This window comes from Paramormyrops kingsleyae, chromosome 20 (assembly GCF_048594095.1).
Source record: "Paramormyrops kingsleyae isolate MSU_618 chromosome 20, PKINGS_0.4, whole genome shotgun sequence".
Classification (NCBI taxonomy): Eukaryota; Metazoa; Chordata; class Actinopteri; order Osteoglossiformes; family Mormyridae; genus Paramormyrops; species Paramormyrops kingsleyae.
The window spans coordinates 14570660-14588522 of NC_132816.1; the positions used below are offsets into that span (position 1 = coordinate 14570660).

At 41.9% G+C, this 17863-nt stretch overlaps 1 protein-coding gene across 2 annotated transcripts in view; it reads left to right on the plus strand.

Annotated features, from left to right (window-relative positions):
* The window catches only part of prkg1b (protein kinase cGMP-dependent 1b), a 101547-nt gene that overhangs the window by 16640 nt on the left and 67044 nt on the right, over positions 1 to 17863 (plus strand). For both annotated transcript variants that reach the window (XM_023830889.2, XM_023830888.2), the window contains exon 3: positions 16043 to 16156. In XM_023830889.2, the coding sequence (XP_023686657.1) occupies positions 16043 to 16156 (114 nt within the window). The remainder of the gene's footprint in view (positions 1 to 16042; positions 16157 to 17863) is intronic.

The following is a 17863-nucleotide window of genomic DNA, read 5'->3' on the forward strand; positions in this document are numbered from 1 at the left end:
CTGTAAATTTCTAAGATTAATAATTTATATAGATATTTAAAAATATGGGCATGCCAAACAAGAGCTTTTAAACAAACGTAGGGATGAGGTGTCATTTGCTATGTTTTGGTGTGTGTATTTTGCATGCGTGAGGAGACACTTGTGTTCCTCTGATGAAGCATAATGAATGTTTTCAGAATATGCTGTAAAACGTCTTCTGACTCATTTTTCCATCTGAAAATGAGCAATTTAAATGTCATGGCATTATGGGGGCTTGTGCAAAGGGAAGCCTTTCCTCCTGATCACGGAGAGATGAGGACAGGCACAGAGGAGTGGCCTGTGCAGCAACTGCAGCAAACAGAGGAGCTTCCTGAGTGTGTGATTCACTGTGAAGCACAGTTGGCCAAATTGCTGGTTTGAAGTTAAGAAGTCAAGTCTAGTCAAGTGGGCTTTATTGTCACAGTGTCCATAGGCAGGAATACAGTAGCATGAAATAGCCTTTCAGCTGAACCATGGTGCAACTTACAACAGCAGTGACAGGGGAGGGCTTTTCATAACATTTAACAAAACACAGGACATTGCAAATATTGGGGGTCTGGACACAAGAACTTATATACAGAGGTGGGTAGTTCAGGTCCGGAAAGTAAAAATCCAGACCAGGATTTTCTTTCAATCAACCTTTTGAGCATAAATAATCACAGTCACAGAGTACTCTGTTGGTTGGTTGAAACAAAATCCTGGTCTGGATTTTTTACTTTCTGGTTCTGAACTATCCACCGCTGTTTATATATACTGTGCAATGTGAATATACAAAAAGAAGTAAGATGTAATGGGGTGGAACGAATATAGTGGCTTAAATTAATAATGAACAGATAAATAAAAATAGTGACCAGGGCCAGTCCAGAATGAGTAGGGATTTCTGTGAGGTTTTTGTGAGATTTCAGAATGAGTAGGGATTTCTGTGAGGTTGTTTTTTTGCACTAATGTGTTGGGTGTGTATGTGTATCTGTGTTCCTGTTATGGAAGGTGCCTTTGGCTCAAGCCAATTTTTGTGTTTTGCATTCTCCTGTGATTTTTTGCACTTTACACTGTTGTGGAAAAACCCTCCCCCTGTCACTTGCTGTTATATCTTGAACCCTGATCTAGAGAGAAATTTATGTCATGTGTTAGAATTTATGTCATGTCACTGTATACCTGTCTATGTTTGCCATGATGGTAAAGCCCACTTGACTTACAGTACATGATTTACGCAGCGCAAACAGGAATGTGTAAAGCCTTAGAAGGATTTTGGAAATGTGTGGCATTCTTGGTTGGATTCAGTAGCGGTCAATGTCAACCATGCCTGAGATGGATGTACACTTTGTCTCTGAAAGACAATAAACTCCAGTGGACAACAGAGGTGAACACTCCAGCTTATCTCTGCCACGAAGAGCATTCTGAATCTTTTGGACGTTATCTCCAGACATAACAAATATCGTTTACAGACCTCGATTAACTGTTAAAACATCCATTGAATTATACAATGAATTTGTGGTAAACAATGTTGAGCAGTTTTCATTTTCTTTGCAAGCAGCATTGTATTCAGCAATAGATTATATGCTGTTTTATTATGAACAGTGAAACTAACAATGCAGCGCAGGAAATTTCCACTCCCTTGATTAGATTGTGAGACTCTTTCACAGTTGAATTGAATGTCACAATTCAAAGGCGTATGCTGACAGGAGGAACACTGGGGCTAAATGAGGATGTCCTCAAAGCTGCATTTGGGTGGGGGGCTGCCCGTGACCCTGGCTTAGGTAATGGAGCGGAATGTGTTAGAATGATGTGGCTCTGATTTTCACAGCATGGGCTGGTTGCTCAATAGGCAAACACTGGTTAAACGCTGAGGTCTGCAGGACTGTGGGAGTCAGGGAACTGGCACCCTTTGGCTTGTTTCAGTGCATGTGTAATTCTTCAGCTCCGCATTTCTTGTAGCAAAACATTAATCATCAGCGGGTGTTTAATGATCATCAAAGGAGCGAGCTTCCTTCTTTTATAGAAACACTGAATGGTTCTCACTTGACCAAAGAGAAATAATCACACACTTGCGTGCACAAACAAATGAAACACACCTAAAGAATACAGTAATGTTGACACCTTATTGTCTGAGATTGTCCTGGCTCTCCTGCTAGGCTTGCATCGACCTCACTTGACTTACGTTGAGATTCCTAGGCCTGGCAGCCCATGGCTGTTTCCCAAGCAGCCGGTTCATTCAAAGTAAGACACACGGTCTTATCTTAGCATACTCACCGAAGCAGTCGAATGGGGGATTTTAGAATGATGGGGTTTGCGGAGACCCTATACGGGTAAGTAAGGAGATCGTTTGATCTGTAATGGAAGGACAATTGAATCTTACTGATGTATTTCACTTGAGAGATAGATTTCTCTTTGGCTCTGATTCCTTCTGCTGGGCCTTGGGCATAGCATTCCCGCCTCCAAGGGAAATCCTGCTTCCAGACCTGGAAGGAGTGAGTTATCGTTTATGAATGCAAAGTAGCAATACTTGTAGTAGCTAACAGAAGCTAAAATATGTAGCTGTGCTAATTAATGTGCAGGTATATGAGTTTCTTATCCCAGCCAACAGTTTGCACAATTATATTTATATTTATTTGTGTGTATTTCTGGAGAATTGAAAAAAAAATGTAGGGTACTGCAGTTGGGCTTCCTTGGGGACAAAGGTAGCGCAAAGTCTTTGGGTTATGAATTGCGAATAACTTATGCTACCTGCTGCTATCAGGCCGACCCGAACTAGCAGAACATATCTTGGCACATTTTCCTGCAGCACTGATGTTTGGTGAGTGTCGCAGCTGGTTGCGCATTTACTGAGGTAAAGCAAAGTTACCCTGGTAGGTTAGGGAGGATCTCTGAAAGCTAATCTCAGGCAATTGTTCAGGTTTGTCTTTTATAAGAAACATTTTTCACCATGTTTTTTTTTCTTGGTGCCTTAAGCATTCATAGTCAGATGATGACGTTTACAGATAGACTGTCGATTATCTGTAATTAATGGGGAAACTCGTGAGCTGTTAAAACAAGCAATTGCATAAGAATCCATTAAAAGCAGCGTGGGTGGCTGGCCTATTTTGAGCTCTTCATGAACAGGGACCTGATGAGTCCTTGCCATTTCTTGTCCAGGAGCATCCTGTTCTGTTGTCGACTAGCTGCATGCTCCATGGGAAATATATTCCTGTAAGGCAATAAATAGACTGAAATACCTACATATAGGGATCTATATGCTTTTCAATATAAAACTGCTCACGTCCTATTAAATATATAAAAAAGTCCTGCACACTCTGAGGTAATGATCTCATCTTCATCAATAGCATGAGGCTTCAGCGACGATTATGTTCCAAGGGGATATCTTCAGAAAACTGTGCAGCTTCGCAGTCATTAACCTGCATTAGTTCTAGGGAGGCCTTGTTGTGTGGAAGAATGAGAGCTTTCTGGATGTAATTTTGGGAGGTCAAAGGTAGAGCTGACCGTGAGAGTAACGTCTTAATAGGGATATGAGCCACAAATTATCCAAAGAGCTTCATCAAGAAGTGTCTGGGTCTGAAAGACATAGCGTAGATGCTGCTTACGCTTGTACCCGCGCATTCATGGGAAGCTCAGCTTAGCTGCCAAGTGGATAATACAATATAAATGTAAAATAAATGTCTCTAATGAAGGGATGCAGCGCCGTGTTATGGAATGTTGCGCGTTTGTGGCCCAGCTGCTGGACGTCACACAGTCGAACCCGCAGTACAGCTCCCTGCGATGTCCACTGACAGACGACAGTCGAAGTCACCAGCCTGCCTCTCAGGATGTCGTCTGGCGTGGCAGCCGTTTCGCTGCGGCCACCGTTCCTCCTAAACCTTGTCAAACGAGCCCTGACAAACGAGCCCTGACAAACGCCCCCCCCCCCCCCCCCCCCGGAGATCTCCTGCTAGCCGTAGCGGGGAAACATTACAGGAATCTGGGCTTGTCTGTCATGTTTTATACATGACGCCAAATGCAGTGTTAATTTCCAATGGCAGGGACCATCTCTTAATAGAAGGGATTCAAAATACTTTCTTTGCCTCATTTACTCAAGTGTTTTTATTTGAGTTTTATTTTTACATTTTCTTTTGTGTACTTTATTTTAGTAGCAACATGCTTCTCAGCTCAGGATTTCAGTGTACTGAATCAATAACACTGGTTTAGGATGAGAGCACAGGAGTTCTTGTTTAAATTATCATAAAATCAGCACGCGGGGTGAATCAATATTGCAGCAGGCAATTAATAACGGCATTGCTTCAATATTGACACATATGGGTTGAGGACACGCTCGATTGAATAATCTGTCTCACACAGGGGCTGTCGTGTGACACCTGAAACGGCTGGGAAGAATTTGGTAAATTGCACTGCAATTTAAGCATATGTGTTAATATGTGGTTTTCATTCAAATAAAGTGGAGTAAGATGTCAATATTAGACAGCAGTTGTCTGAATTAAGGTTTTCTGAATGGCACACTTGGATTTACTGTAGAGTCTTCATTTTCTCTTTTTTTCTAAAATTCAGGTTAGTGAAGCACGTTTATTTCCCTCTACAACTATAGCAATCACCACCCATAAGTACAAGCTGTTTTGTTTTTATTTTTGTTTTTTTTTATTATTTGTCTTTGCAGTGTGATAAAATTAGACTCCAAAATTGTATACATGTCTCACTGATTTGTCTTGCATCTGGAATATATTAGAACATTGACCTAGAGTCATCTCCTTGAAGTACAGCTCACAACCATTTTGTTAGCTTTCAATCCCCTCCCCTCTCAATTAGTTGCAAGATGTTGAATTTTACGGCGCTTGTGCTAAACTTATTCACAACATCCCTGAAACTGTCTTAACTACAGTGCGGAACGTAGCTCTAACTGGGATTTGGTTGCATAGCAACATAATGAATAAACACATCCTTATCTGTCTGTATACATCCATATTAGTATGTGGTCCCAAACTATACAGGGATGGGAATTTATAAAGTACCTCATTACTGCAAAAGCTTCTGAGCTTAAAATGGAAGATGGTTATACATTATTAATCTTTTCGGAGCATTGTTCTGGGTGATGGTGTATTACATAAATTTGAGAAAAGGAATAATGAATTGTAGATGTATAAAGTGCATACTTTATAATTCTATAAAGGATTTAGGTTTTCCCTACAAATATCTTCAGGAGCTGGGAGCAGCTTGGACCTTTTTTGGTTTTAATGTTCAGGTAGCCGTCTTCAGTGTCTCACGTTATTGAGTTACCATTTGTGTTCCTGTTTCTGTCACACTCATACCCAGAGAACTGGATCTCTGTCATCCTGCTTCTTCCTAAACTGTGTAAGCATTCGCTCCGGCACAGTTAAAATCGCCTCACTCCTTTCCCATGTGCGCGAAGGCGCTCCGTTGACCCCGAAACTACAGTGAACCTGCCTGTCAGAGCTCCTAGAGACAGGATGCGCTTTCCCAGGATGCCACAGGCCCGCAAGCCGCGCTCCTCTGGGCCGTGCCGTCCAATGATATGGTGCACGGTGTGCCACTAGGCTCCCCGCCGCGCTGCCCGTTCCCGGGAACCGTGACAGAACGCCGGTGGAAAGACGAACTGAGGGCCTGCTGTGCCTCGACCAACTTGTTTACATAGCAATGTAGGACAAAGGCTGGAAGCCTCGGCGAAAAGGAGCGAGCGAGCGAGAGAGAGAGAGAGAGAGCGAGCGAGCGAGAGAGCAGTCGTGCCTTGCTAACGCCCCCACCTAATCAACACCACCCCCGGTCTCTGTTGAGATTGCATCCATAATGTTTGTGATATATCACTTCTCATGTACTTTTCTTTATTGCAGGATGGCTGGTGGCCCTGAAATCACACTTTATTAGGTCTGATATTGTGTTGACTGTCGGCCGTAATTGGAATTTCGGAATTAAGGCACGGGACCCTTTCTCTCCCGGCCGGAACGGCAAGCCTAGTCATTTCCTTGCACATCCGCATGTGCAACGGCTTTGCTAATCAAAATGAAAGAGGCAGGTTCTACCTGCACCTGGGCAGTATGCTGATGACCAAAAGGCGTGTGACAGCAGTGGCCAAGAAAACACAAGGACCGGTTTCTCTGCCGTTTCTCGTTAGCGAACGGAAGAGATACTATTTGCATAACCAAATGAGTCATTCCGTCGCGAGACGGCCTGCTGACGGAAGAGTGGCACAGCAAACCGCCAAAACTCGTGAGTCAAGGTGGCAGGTCTGCCGACTGATATTGTTTACTCGACTGTAATTGACGCAACTTCCTGTGGAAGGCTTGCCTGTTAGGTCCTAGATCTCGAGCAACACTGTAAAACACTCTCAGGAACACTGTGATGTAATGTTACTGACGTACGGTCTCCTGAAGATGCAGTTGTAAGACTCGGTGTGGAATGAGCCTCGCTGTACTATATTCTATACATTTATTTTTTATTTTATTTAGTTGGTTTTTATTTTATTTATCATCTATAATGCAGCATTGGTGGGAAGCACACAGTTCCATTGAAGATATACAATGACAGTAACGATGTTCTATTCTATTCTATTCTATTCTATTCTTTCCATTAGTATGCAATACCCATATGTGCTTCATGGTGCCTTTTCTGCTAGTACGCTGTACATAATCATAGTTGGCATTAATGACTTTTTACTGCAGCATTGAAGAGTCCATCGCCTAGCTTGGCTACAGATAAGGTCTCCAGAAGATTCAAGCAATTAGGGAGGATGCTGACTTTGTCACATTAGAGTTTTTGAAGAGCTCTATTGCCATGCATACAAATACCCACCATTGCTTCTATGTTAGTTTTATCTTGTGGACGTTTGTGACGCGCCTCGCATGTGTGTCTGACTCGTCACGTCCATGTTTGCAGATCTCTTACCTTCAGTGCCTTTCCGTTGCCTTCTGTGTTTTCATTCCAGTTTGTCGATTGGGGGACTAGAAATGAGCTGATGGACTCAGTGATGGAAATATCAATAGTCATCAATGTGCGGCAAAATGGCCCCTGGAACTAAATGAAGCCTGAGAGAGTTTGTTCGTGCATTCAGGGTTTATTAAACTCCATTAGCCTGTGCTCTAAATGTTTTTGGAGCATTGGGATGTTTAGCTCTGATTTTTAGAAATGAGACAGGAGGATGAGTCTTCCTTCTGAATGACTTGTTATAAATTCAGTTCCAGCGGGGAAAATAATCAGAATATCAGCATCTAAGTTAAATAGCCGCTGGTCGTCTTGATAGAATCTGTGCTGTTCCACAGTCATTGAGCTGTGAAATTCTCCCTATAAGATTCTCTTTGCGTGTGTTTACTTGTCTATAAATATTCCAGCCTCTTGGAATCCAAGGTCTGGCGTTTAAGTATAGAAGGCGCTTTCTGTCGTTTGGTGAGAAAGCGGATTTCAGCATGGAAGTGAGGGAAAAGCATACTTTCACATCTCTTAGGCCGTCAGGCAGAAACTCCTTTGGTGGGGGGTGGGGGGTGGGGGGGAGTGTGTAGATGATAAAAAAAAAAAAACCTGCAGGGAGAAAAAAGAACGACTCAGTCACATGACACGGTCGTTAACTGGAACGAGAGCGTTTCGTATCATTGGCTGTAATGTGTATCCACCATTAGGTGAAACAATGGTGCCTTGTTGCTGTGTTTTATATAAATAGTTCAGATCCGCGTTGTGGTGTTGAAATGACAGTGATGAATAGGATGCTTGAAGAAAAAAAAGGAACACGCCGCATGTTATGAATTTAGTATGTTGTTTTGAGATTTTTGTTGTAGTCGGGAATAGCAGAAGGCTCTGCGAGCTGGCAGGGTTTTCTCCGTCTTTGCCAACCTGCCGGCCTTTCAGAAGTTCCCTGCTAATTGGCTGCTTCGCCTCTTCTTGGCGGTGTGTGTGTGTGTGTGTGTGTCTGTGGCAGGAGTCTGCTAAACCACGCCTGCAAAGATCTCACGGCTCCCATGAAACTGTTCCAGGAGAACACATGGACTCTGGATGGAATGGCATCTGTGTGCCCATGTGTAGACGGGAACTGTGCTCAGTTATGCTGAACTACTGAACCTCAACCCCCCCCCCCCCCATACACCCCACACCTTTGATTCGTTGTTTTGACACGTCCCTGCATAGTGGGAGCACGAATGGGCAATTTAACAGCTCACACAGCTGTGCGGTAGATGCTTTTCATCGTGATTAAAAAGCCACAAGGAAGATGAGAGTGAGAATATTTCTGCTCCTTAACTACCTTGACCTTTGTTAAGTATCCACTTCATAAGTGTCTCGGATCCTTCAGCAGTGCGATATATAAGACCGCAACTCGCTTGTTTCACGAAGTGAAATGCTTGAATGTCACATGGTCCCTCCAAACTTTAGTGACAGACAGACAGACAGACAGACAGACAGTTAGGTTAAATTAATTTGCAAATAACAGCCAAGGCTCATGAAAAGCACGGATACAAGCAAAAAAAGTGCACTAAGAAAAAAGACGTAAGAAATCTAAGTGTGCAAGGTGTGCAAATATGATGTATCTAATTATTCATACTGTAGTTATCTTCTTGTTTGAAGGCTGTCATGCTTTGGGCATATGTGTAAAGTTCTGATACAATTGATTAATTTGCTGAACTGCATGTTGTTCTGTGTATTTGGAAGACATTCAAAACAGTACTATGCAATCACGTTTGTATAATCAGAACCGCCAGAATATGAAAACAAATTACGTGCTGTCTGATTATTCAGAGTGACACCCCTCCCCCCCAAACCCCATCCGAGCACAAGAAAATGCCCAAGATAATAAAGACTGGCGATTAAAGCGAGAGCTTTTTATTCTCACCAATTAGAATGGGCGATGCTTCCTCTCAGAGTTTCCCGATGAGATGGAGGAAGAGAGTTTTAAATTGTGTGTCATTTTAAATGTCACGTTAATCCCCTTCCAAATTCTGCAGCTCTGGGTCATCTTTATAAACAAAAACTTTGAACCTGGGTAATTATTCTTTTTAAATTTATGCCACGCTCAGTTTTTGTGTTTGAAACTCATCCCAGATTTCTCTATCCATCTAAGTGTGGTTTCTGCCAGTACCAATTTATGCATATTAAAGGTTTCAACACAGTTTCTGGAACTGCCTGCGCATTGTTGTGTGTTCAGAGTAAATACCATCTCACAAGGATGCAGATCCAGTTCAGTATTATTACTAAATGTAAAATCCATGGATGCCGTATCAACGCAAAAACTACTTTTCTCATTATTTTACTTCAAATATTGCTTGGTTAACGGCTACATTTTGACGTGAGATTGATGTTTTAGTTCCTCTTTCAGAGGACATTCTTCATTTTTGGCGTTAAATTACCACGAAAAACACATTGATTAATATTTATCGTCAATGTTTGAATGTGAATTTAGTTAATCATCATTCAGTGCCAAAAAACTGTACCTTAACAACAAAGAAGAGGAGGTAAGGGACCATCCTTCGTAAATTAATGGCGTGCACATCAAGATGTTTTTTTCCTCCCTAGTAATTTGCTGTCCTTGAATGCATCTCTTTGCAGGAATAAGATAAATTGCTTAGATAGAATTAGACTATTCTGAGGCATTACTCTTCTTTAATGTAGAGATAGTTAAAAACAACAATCCCATCATGGATGTTTCACTGGTATAGCGTCATCTTTCATTCCCTGCTGAAAAAAACCCGTTTGACCAACTTAAGATGGTTGACTAGTTTGTGATGGTTGACCAGCTTAAGGCGTGCTTTTGCATGATGGTTTGATGGTTTAGCTAAGGGGTAGGCAACCCTGATCCTGGAGGGCCGGTATCCAGCAGGTTTCCTATCTTACCGGAGGAGACTATCTGCCAGAGATCAGGTGTGGTTCATCAGAGACCAAGTTGGGTGGAGAATCTGCTGGATACTGGTACTCTAGGATCAGGGTTGCCTATCCCTAGTTTAGCTGGTCATACTAGTTTATAGGGGTCATTCTAGTTGGTTTAACTGGTCTTACCAGCATGACCAACTGGTGACCCACCCTGCTAAACCATCAAATAGCAGCAAGAACTGGGGCATGACCTTTTAAGACCATCATATATCATCTTAGACCAAGGGAATTTCTAGCTTTTGAAAAGATGGGGGGGGGGCTCTGTATATTTTGCTGACTGGGGGGTGGTCCCCCTTAATGTTACAATGTGCCAATCGCAAATGACTAATTGGCCACTAATGAAATAAAACATTAGCCGTTAATCATCTTGCGATTGACCTGGAAACACGTCATAATCGGCCAGTCAGTCACTATCAAGGGGTTGGGCGGCCATGCTGTGTAGGACATGGGAGATGCTGTTCTCATTAAGAACATGCCTGTCTGCACACCTCTCAGGATACATACTGCACACCCGCCAGGTTGATAAGAGGCTGAAAGCAGGGGCATGCTTTGCATAAGCTGTTTTTAAATGGTCTGCCTTGGACAATGACTCACCTGTCGCTCTGTTGAATGTTCTTGTTGTGGTTTGAGGTTGAATGTAGCCTGAATAAATGTACCCATTTTTGGCAAAGAGCTATTTGCTTGGGCAGTTTTCCACTTGGAGAAGTACCTCAGAGGAGGTGTTAGCCTATAATTCTATTTTTTTCTTAGATACCCAACTTTATTTATCTAGCCAGTTGTTGGGTGGCATCTGTCAGATACTTTTTGAGGAAAAAAAAGCCTTTTTGAGGAAAAAAAATAAAAAATACTTCAAGCATTTCAAATGACGTTAGAACATCTAGCAGTATAGATGATATTTGCCAACTTTGCTATAATACATTTCTGGGAGAAATACACATTTTTGTCAAGAGGAAATACTGCTGGAAATTTACTTTGGATTTCTAATACCTGCTGGGATTAAAGGATTTACTGTGTGCACCTTTTGCGTGTTTATAAGGGCTGTATTGCTCTGGAACAGAAAAAGTAGGAGTTATGCAAGATTTATCCTGCAGATGATGTAGCCATTTATAGTAATGTATTGTTATATTATGATAATGTTGAGAATATTATGATAATGTTTTTCACATTTTCCCCATATTACCAGTCATCTATAAAGCTTGGCTGTATTGCCTGTGAGTGTTTTACAAAAAGGGGGGGAAATCAGAGATAAAATGACAAAATGAATGAAAACCTTAGAATAGAGGTCATTTTTACTACAATGTTCGATGCTTGTTCCTATTTATCTAACTATCTAAGCACCAGTACCATAACATATGAATTGAATGTGAAGTTAGACATGCAGTGATGTTTTGGACTAGTGTGAGTAAATATCACCTTACAGTGATGGATTTCACTTGAATGCAAAATCTGCTGGTGCTCTATGAACAGTATATTGGCAATGCTTCTGTAAATGGCATGTGGGAGCCTGCTGTAGTGATTTAGCCAAATATTGGGGTCAGACACACACATCCTCAATCTCTTTCATATTTTGAATCTGCACAATATCATGGTAATATATACAGATACTTTGCCAAGCTAGTAAGTCATGAGACTGGGAAGTGAGAACCATTTATATGACAGATTTGACTTGAGGGCGTGATATCAGATTGTGATGGCAGGAAGGATCAAGGAGCTCTGTTACACAGATTCCAGTGATGTCATGTTTAGTGATATCAGGTGAAGATGGCAAAAAGGTTCAAAGAGCTCTGCTGCACATATTGCAGTGATGTCATCTTTAGTGATATCAGATGAAGATGGCACAAAAGTTCAAAGAGCTCTGCTGCACATATTGCAGTGATGTCATCTTTAGTGATCGCAAAAAGGATCATGGAGCTCTCTTTTAAAGATTGCAGAGATACCATCTTCAGTGATATCAGATGAAGATGACAGAAACATTCAAAGAGCTCTGCTCCGCTGATTGCAGTGATGTTATATTTGGTGATATCAGATGAAGATAGCAAAAAGGATCAAGGAGCTCTCTATCATAGATTGCAGTGATGCCATCTTTAGCGATATCAGATGACGATGGCACAAAAAATTCAAAGAGTTGTGTTGCACGGATCCCAGTGATGTCACCCCTAATGATCTCTGTATCAGATGTGGAATAGCTCACATTTACATGTCAGCTTGGATGGGAAGGCACTGTATCATATCTCATAATGAGCTGTTTGCTTGACTGACTGTTCCAGGCTGCTGAATAGAAAACTTACTGTTTGTTTGAGATGGATGCTGCCCCTGATTTCAATGACTGGTCTTTCTTGCCTGTTCTCATTCATTTGTTTGTAACGCAGGTATTGTGTTATTTAAATTGCTTACCTGGTGGAATAGCAGAGGAGAGATGAGGCTGAGAAATAACGCGGGCGTGAGGAAACGGTGAAACCTGGCGCCCGCAAGGAGAGGAGTGAGGGGGATGAAAGCGGAGGCTCGGGCAGCTGGGGGGAAGGCGGGGGCACCGCCATGCCTAGTGACGGACACCTGCGGGTCGTTCTGGAAGCACCTGGAGCCCTGGCACACGGGAGAGCTGGGGGCTCTCGGTCACATGGGACTAACAGGTATCAGCGAATACCCCCCCCCCCCATCCAAACCCCATTACTTGCCTTTATAACCAAATCTTACATGCTGGTCGGCTCACAATTTCTGGTATATATATTCAGACTTTAACTGTTCTATGACGTTTTACTTGGTTTTAAGTATGGCGGACTTATCGTAGAGCATAAACATACACAAATTCATTGTTAATAGTTATTATTCTGTATAACAAGGGTATAGATTTGTGTATGGACAGTAGGGACAATTCCTTACCAATGTTGAGGGAGTACGGTGTGTGTTTATGGGGGTGGGGTGTTCGGGGCAAGTTTGATCCCCATCAATGTTGATAACAAACCTACGCCCTTGCTGTTTAAGTTAATGCTCTCCTAATTTGGAATATGTTATTTAATTTCCACCTTCTGACAAGCTCTTTTCCAGCATTTTATCCTCATGGCGCAGTAGTTCCAATTTATCCTGGCAGTTGAATGTCTTGTAAAAGCATAAAAATGCCTCATTTAAATTCTTCCTTTCGATAAGCAAACGTTCTTCAGAATTTTCCAGTTTATGGCATCACCGTGCTTTTTATAATTACGTGTTGCTTACTTTCGGAATTTAATTAGTGGAGCATTTTAAAAATTAAAAAAAATATATAGCCTCCCTTGGGAAAGAAAATGGTGGTAATTATCAGATGGTGGTAATTATTTGCTTTCACTCTAGATGTACTGGTTTAGTAGACTGTAAACACTAGTAGCAGTATCTCGCCATGAGAAAAGAAAAGAATTGCAGTTGTCAGTTTCCCCTACTGGTGTTCTAAGGAAAAAATTAGATCCTTGACATACAGGTATGAGGTTGACGGCTCCGGCTGACATTCGTCTTGTTAAAAAATTCACAGAAAACCCAGTTTGAGCTACAGAGATATCTACAGAGTGCAGGGAAAGACTTGCTTCATCAGCTCTCAACCTATAAACAATATCATTGCCACAGAGATCATTGATTATATATCATGCAACATTTTTAGAAAAACATTATTTATTGTGATTTATCTTGTGCTTACGTAAAAAATATATAGTGAAATATATATATTCTTAGAATATATAGTGAAACACCATATTATATATTTACATAAATAATAAGAAATGCTAGTTATGTTTAATAAAGAAGGCCTACATATGGTATGTGCTCCCACGATATATAAAAAAAAAATCTCCCCCAAAAATGACTGCTGCACTTCTAGAAGTTTCCGGTCTGCTGGTGGTATGCAGTGCAGCCATTTCAGTGATGGAAAAAGGCGTGAGACACAAACAGAAGGATGTTCCTTTTCCTGTACTATAAATATGCATCGGCTTAATAAGATGATCCGAGGCAAGTCTTGCTGTACAATCCGTGTCCGTATTTGGTATCTTCCTGCCAAGCCTTGCCTGCGTTTTTTAAACTGTTAAGCACTTAATCATTCTCCTCCCAAGCAGGCCGCTTTCCTTCATGTGAATGAGTCTTGTTGTAGTCTTTATGTTTGGTCAAGTTCACACTTCCAGACCTGTGTAGTCTTCTTCCGCGTGATTATACACTTCCTTTCTGTCAGACCCTGACAACCTGCAGAAAAGCAGATCTTTAAAACCTACTAATCACAACAGCGAGGAAATGTAAATCTATTCTCTGGGCTACCTTCCAGGACAGGTAAACTGACACTGTCTGCTGGTTTTCCTTGAGGGCTTCCTCTGGTAAATGTACTAATTTTTCACTCAGATTAACGGCTGTTCAAGGCAGTCTGCGATCCATTCTGCGCAGAAAAACAAACACGGGCTCAGTGCCGTAAGCAAATATTTACAGTAAAACTTAATATAATGCAAACTGCTTCATTGGCTTTTCAGATATACGCTCCGCCATGTCTAAATTTAGGCTGTAAAGAAATGGCTGTCCCAGACAGTATTTAAAAATTAATTCAAGGATAGGCTCCAGACCCCCAATGACTTTGAATAGGACAAACAATTACAAAATATGGATCGACGGATAGAACTGATGCTTCATAAAAGTTATTTCACTTTGAAGACATCATGTCCTTCCTCAGAGAGAACAAGGAAATATATTTTACTTCTAGAAGGGGCTGTGTGTTCAGAAGTGTTCCGGTACCATTAACAATGACACAGCGTAATCCATGATCTGCCTTTAAATGGATCTTGTCATTCGTCTGTGTACATCATGTCTGTCAAGGCAGCTATTGAGTGACCGTGAAAAGCCGACTCATCTCCTCCGTCGATTCCTTCAAACCTCTATCCCGTGCTGATCTCCCAGATAAGTGTGTTCAACTGCTCTCAGAGAGATGCGTCCGCGCGTCTGTAATGAGTTGCAGAAATTGCTTCTTGCCGGCTGTAATTTCTCTTTCCCGTGTTCCACGTCGCTGTTTTCTGGTCGGGCCCAGAAGTAGGCGGAATCCGAGGATTCGGACCAAACGTGTGAGCGCTGTAATTTATGGCTGATGCAAACGTCTAAAGATCACCAAGACCGAGCAATAATGGAGAACATGCAAAGCGACTCACCATAGAGCGTCAGAGGGTTATACATGACAAAAGTGCCCTCCATCTTTTTTTTCCGCATCTTTTGGTTTTGACAGGAGTGAGGCATCCGTTGACCCCCCCAGTACATTTTATACAGACTTTTGTCCTCCTTTGCTATCACTGTAGTCAAAATGACTACAGGGTACCACACAGACCTCCTGCTGTTAGCGATAACTCACAGCGCCTCAGCAACCTACAATACCTTCCTGTTCAGCCGTCACAGACTGTCAGATAGAAGCCAGGCAAGCTCTCGATGACCTGTGACTACTGGCCGGCCTCTGAATTTAGGATTTTTTAGATTACTTGCTGCTCAGATCCCTACCGATTCTTTTAAACTTATGAAGTACATCCTGATAAGCTGACTTGAAAAAGATTATTATTAAAATATGCCTGATCTCCATGGTGTATTTTTTTTTCCAAGGAAGCGATAAGCCACCAGGCTTTGTCGAAGTACAGGTGGGAATTAAGTGTCTTATGTGTGTAATTTCTTTTCCATTAAGAGTGATATGCCTAGAATTTATTAGGTAATAGTCTGTGCAAAAGCGGACAGCTCCAACCCCTTCTGATGGCGTTTGAAAGAAAAGGAAGAGAATGCTATCCTTTCAGGATATATCCCGTGAATACTAGGGGCTGCTGGTCAATTTGCATTTGAGAAAGTCAGATAACCAAATGTCATTCAAACCAGATGATCGGGCCTGGTATCGGCTGTCGGAAGGAGAGTCGTTTTCTGGCGTGCGAGGAATTTATTTCTAATATCATATGTTTGGGGAAAAAAGTGATGATGAAGTCGTGATAGAGCACGTGCGAGCCCACAACCAAATTTTCGTTTGCAAATGAAAGGTAAATTTGCCCTGGTGGAGGCAAATCGAAAGGTGAACAGGTTAGTGTGTTAGTAATATTGCATGAGGACAAATTTGCTGGGTCTTTTAATGCTACTTATTAGAAACGAACCATTGAGTACAGATTGTTATAAGTACTTCTGCACTGTAATATATTAAGATACGTTTTTCTCTTTTTAGATGGGAAGGTGGAGGTGACAAAAGAGGGAGTGAAGCTTTGCACCATGGGTCCAGGAAAGGTGTTTGGAGAGCTGGCCATTCTCTACAACTGCACCCGGACAGCCACAGTCAAGAGTAAGCCCTAATTTTCTTCTAAGCTACCCCACCCCCCTCGCCCCACAACTTCTGGAATGTTCCACCAAGCACTCTCTGAATCCAGTGACACAATCCGCATGTGGGTAGACAATTTAGCATAATATCGTAAAATGCATTGAATAAAAAATGACTTGACAGATTCTCCCTTTTTATTATTACAGCTGTAACTATGACATCACTATCACATCACTAAGATACATGTGATGTGTTAGATAATAGTCAGTATTTTCAGATCTTAACTGCACTGGATCAACTGAATACTTTTTTCCTCTCGACTTGTAAAGTTTGAGCTCAGTATTACGTGATGCACTCTGGAGAAGTTTCTAGAATGAAACACGGAGACAAAGCAATTTCATTAGACGCAGGTAAAGTTAATGTGATGGAAAAGGCAAATTGAAACGGATGCTTCCATTAAGGAGCCATACTGCTGATTCCCCCATCCAAACCAGTCACATTTTTCAACTTTTGTCTGCTTCCAGGACAAAAACAAATGCAAATTCTCCGAGCAGCAGCTGCAGCTTTCTGAAATCTGATTAGGCATTTTTATTTGCGCCATCCACTTAAATTGTTTTCATAATTCAAACTTGAGAGTACTTTGGAATATTTTTCATGCGTCTCACACGCGCACACACACATGCACACTCTCTCAGTCTCTCTCGCTTATATTCAATTATATATGAAATACTTTGGAAAGAAATTAGGGCCTTTAATGAGACTATTATCTTGGTAATACGCCAGATTTATCAGTAATGTTAGAACTGAAAAACATCCTTAGACGAAAGATCAGGTAGATTTTGAACCATATTTGTGACTGAAGTTGCATGTGACTGAAGTTATATGTCCTGTTAGGTCACTTCTGATTCTTGGACAGATGAAAAATAGTCCTTGCTTTGTTTACTAACTAGCCGTCACTGTGCCCCCCAAGATCTATCTGTCTGTGCCTTAATGCCCGGTTTAATGCCCATGGAGATGCATGAGGTCCATGCATTTAGTCAGAGGCGATTGTAGGGACATTCCAACACACCCCGCCCAACATGGTAACATTTAAGGCCTATTTTACCGTAGCGGCGAGGATGATGGGGCAGAATGTCCAGGCCTGTCAGGTGACCTGCGGCCCGAAGTGTTTTACGTGTGGAAATTTCCAGAAGGGGGATTTGGTACAAGCTTAGGAAACTGCCTCCGTCTATGTCAGCCCTGATGTCTGGCAGTTACTCACTGCGCTTTTTCGGGCCAAATCAATTCAGCGGCGGGCAAACGATGGACACATCCCACCGCAAAATGAGAGGGCAGTGAGGTAAATGGAGCTTTTGTGGCACTTTAATAACCTCTGCCTTTAAAAACACACTGAATACAATTGGTTGGGGTGGAAATAAAATTGCTGTTGTCCCCGTTAAATGGGATATACGCGTATCAGTTCTGCTGTGGTTACGAATAACAGATGAAGTGATTTTGGTTGGGGTCTGGTGTGCAGCAGGATTACACAGCAGGAACTGTCAGAATGTTTCAGTGTTTTGCTTGGGATCAGCTGCAGCAACTGAAATATGTTCCTATACAAAAACCCAACACAATAAACGAAACGAACGACAACATTACAGGCGCACATTCGTTAGTATAGATGCATGGAAACACAATGGCATTAGCGCGATCACTTTTTGTGGACAGTTAGAGAAAACTAACATAATCTCT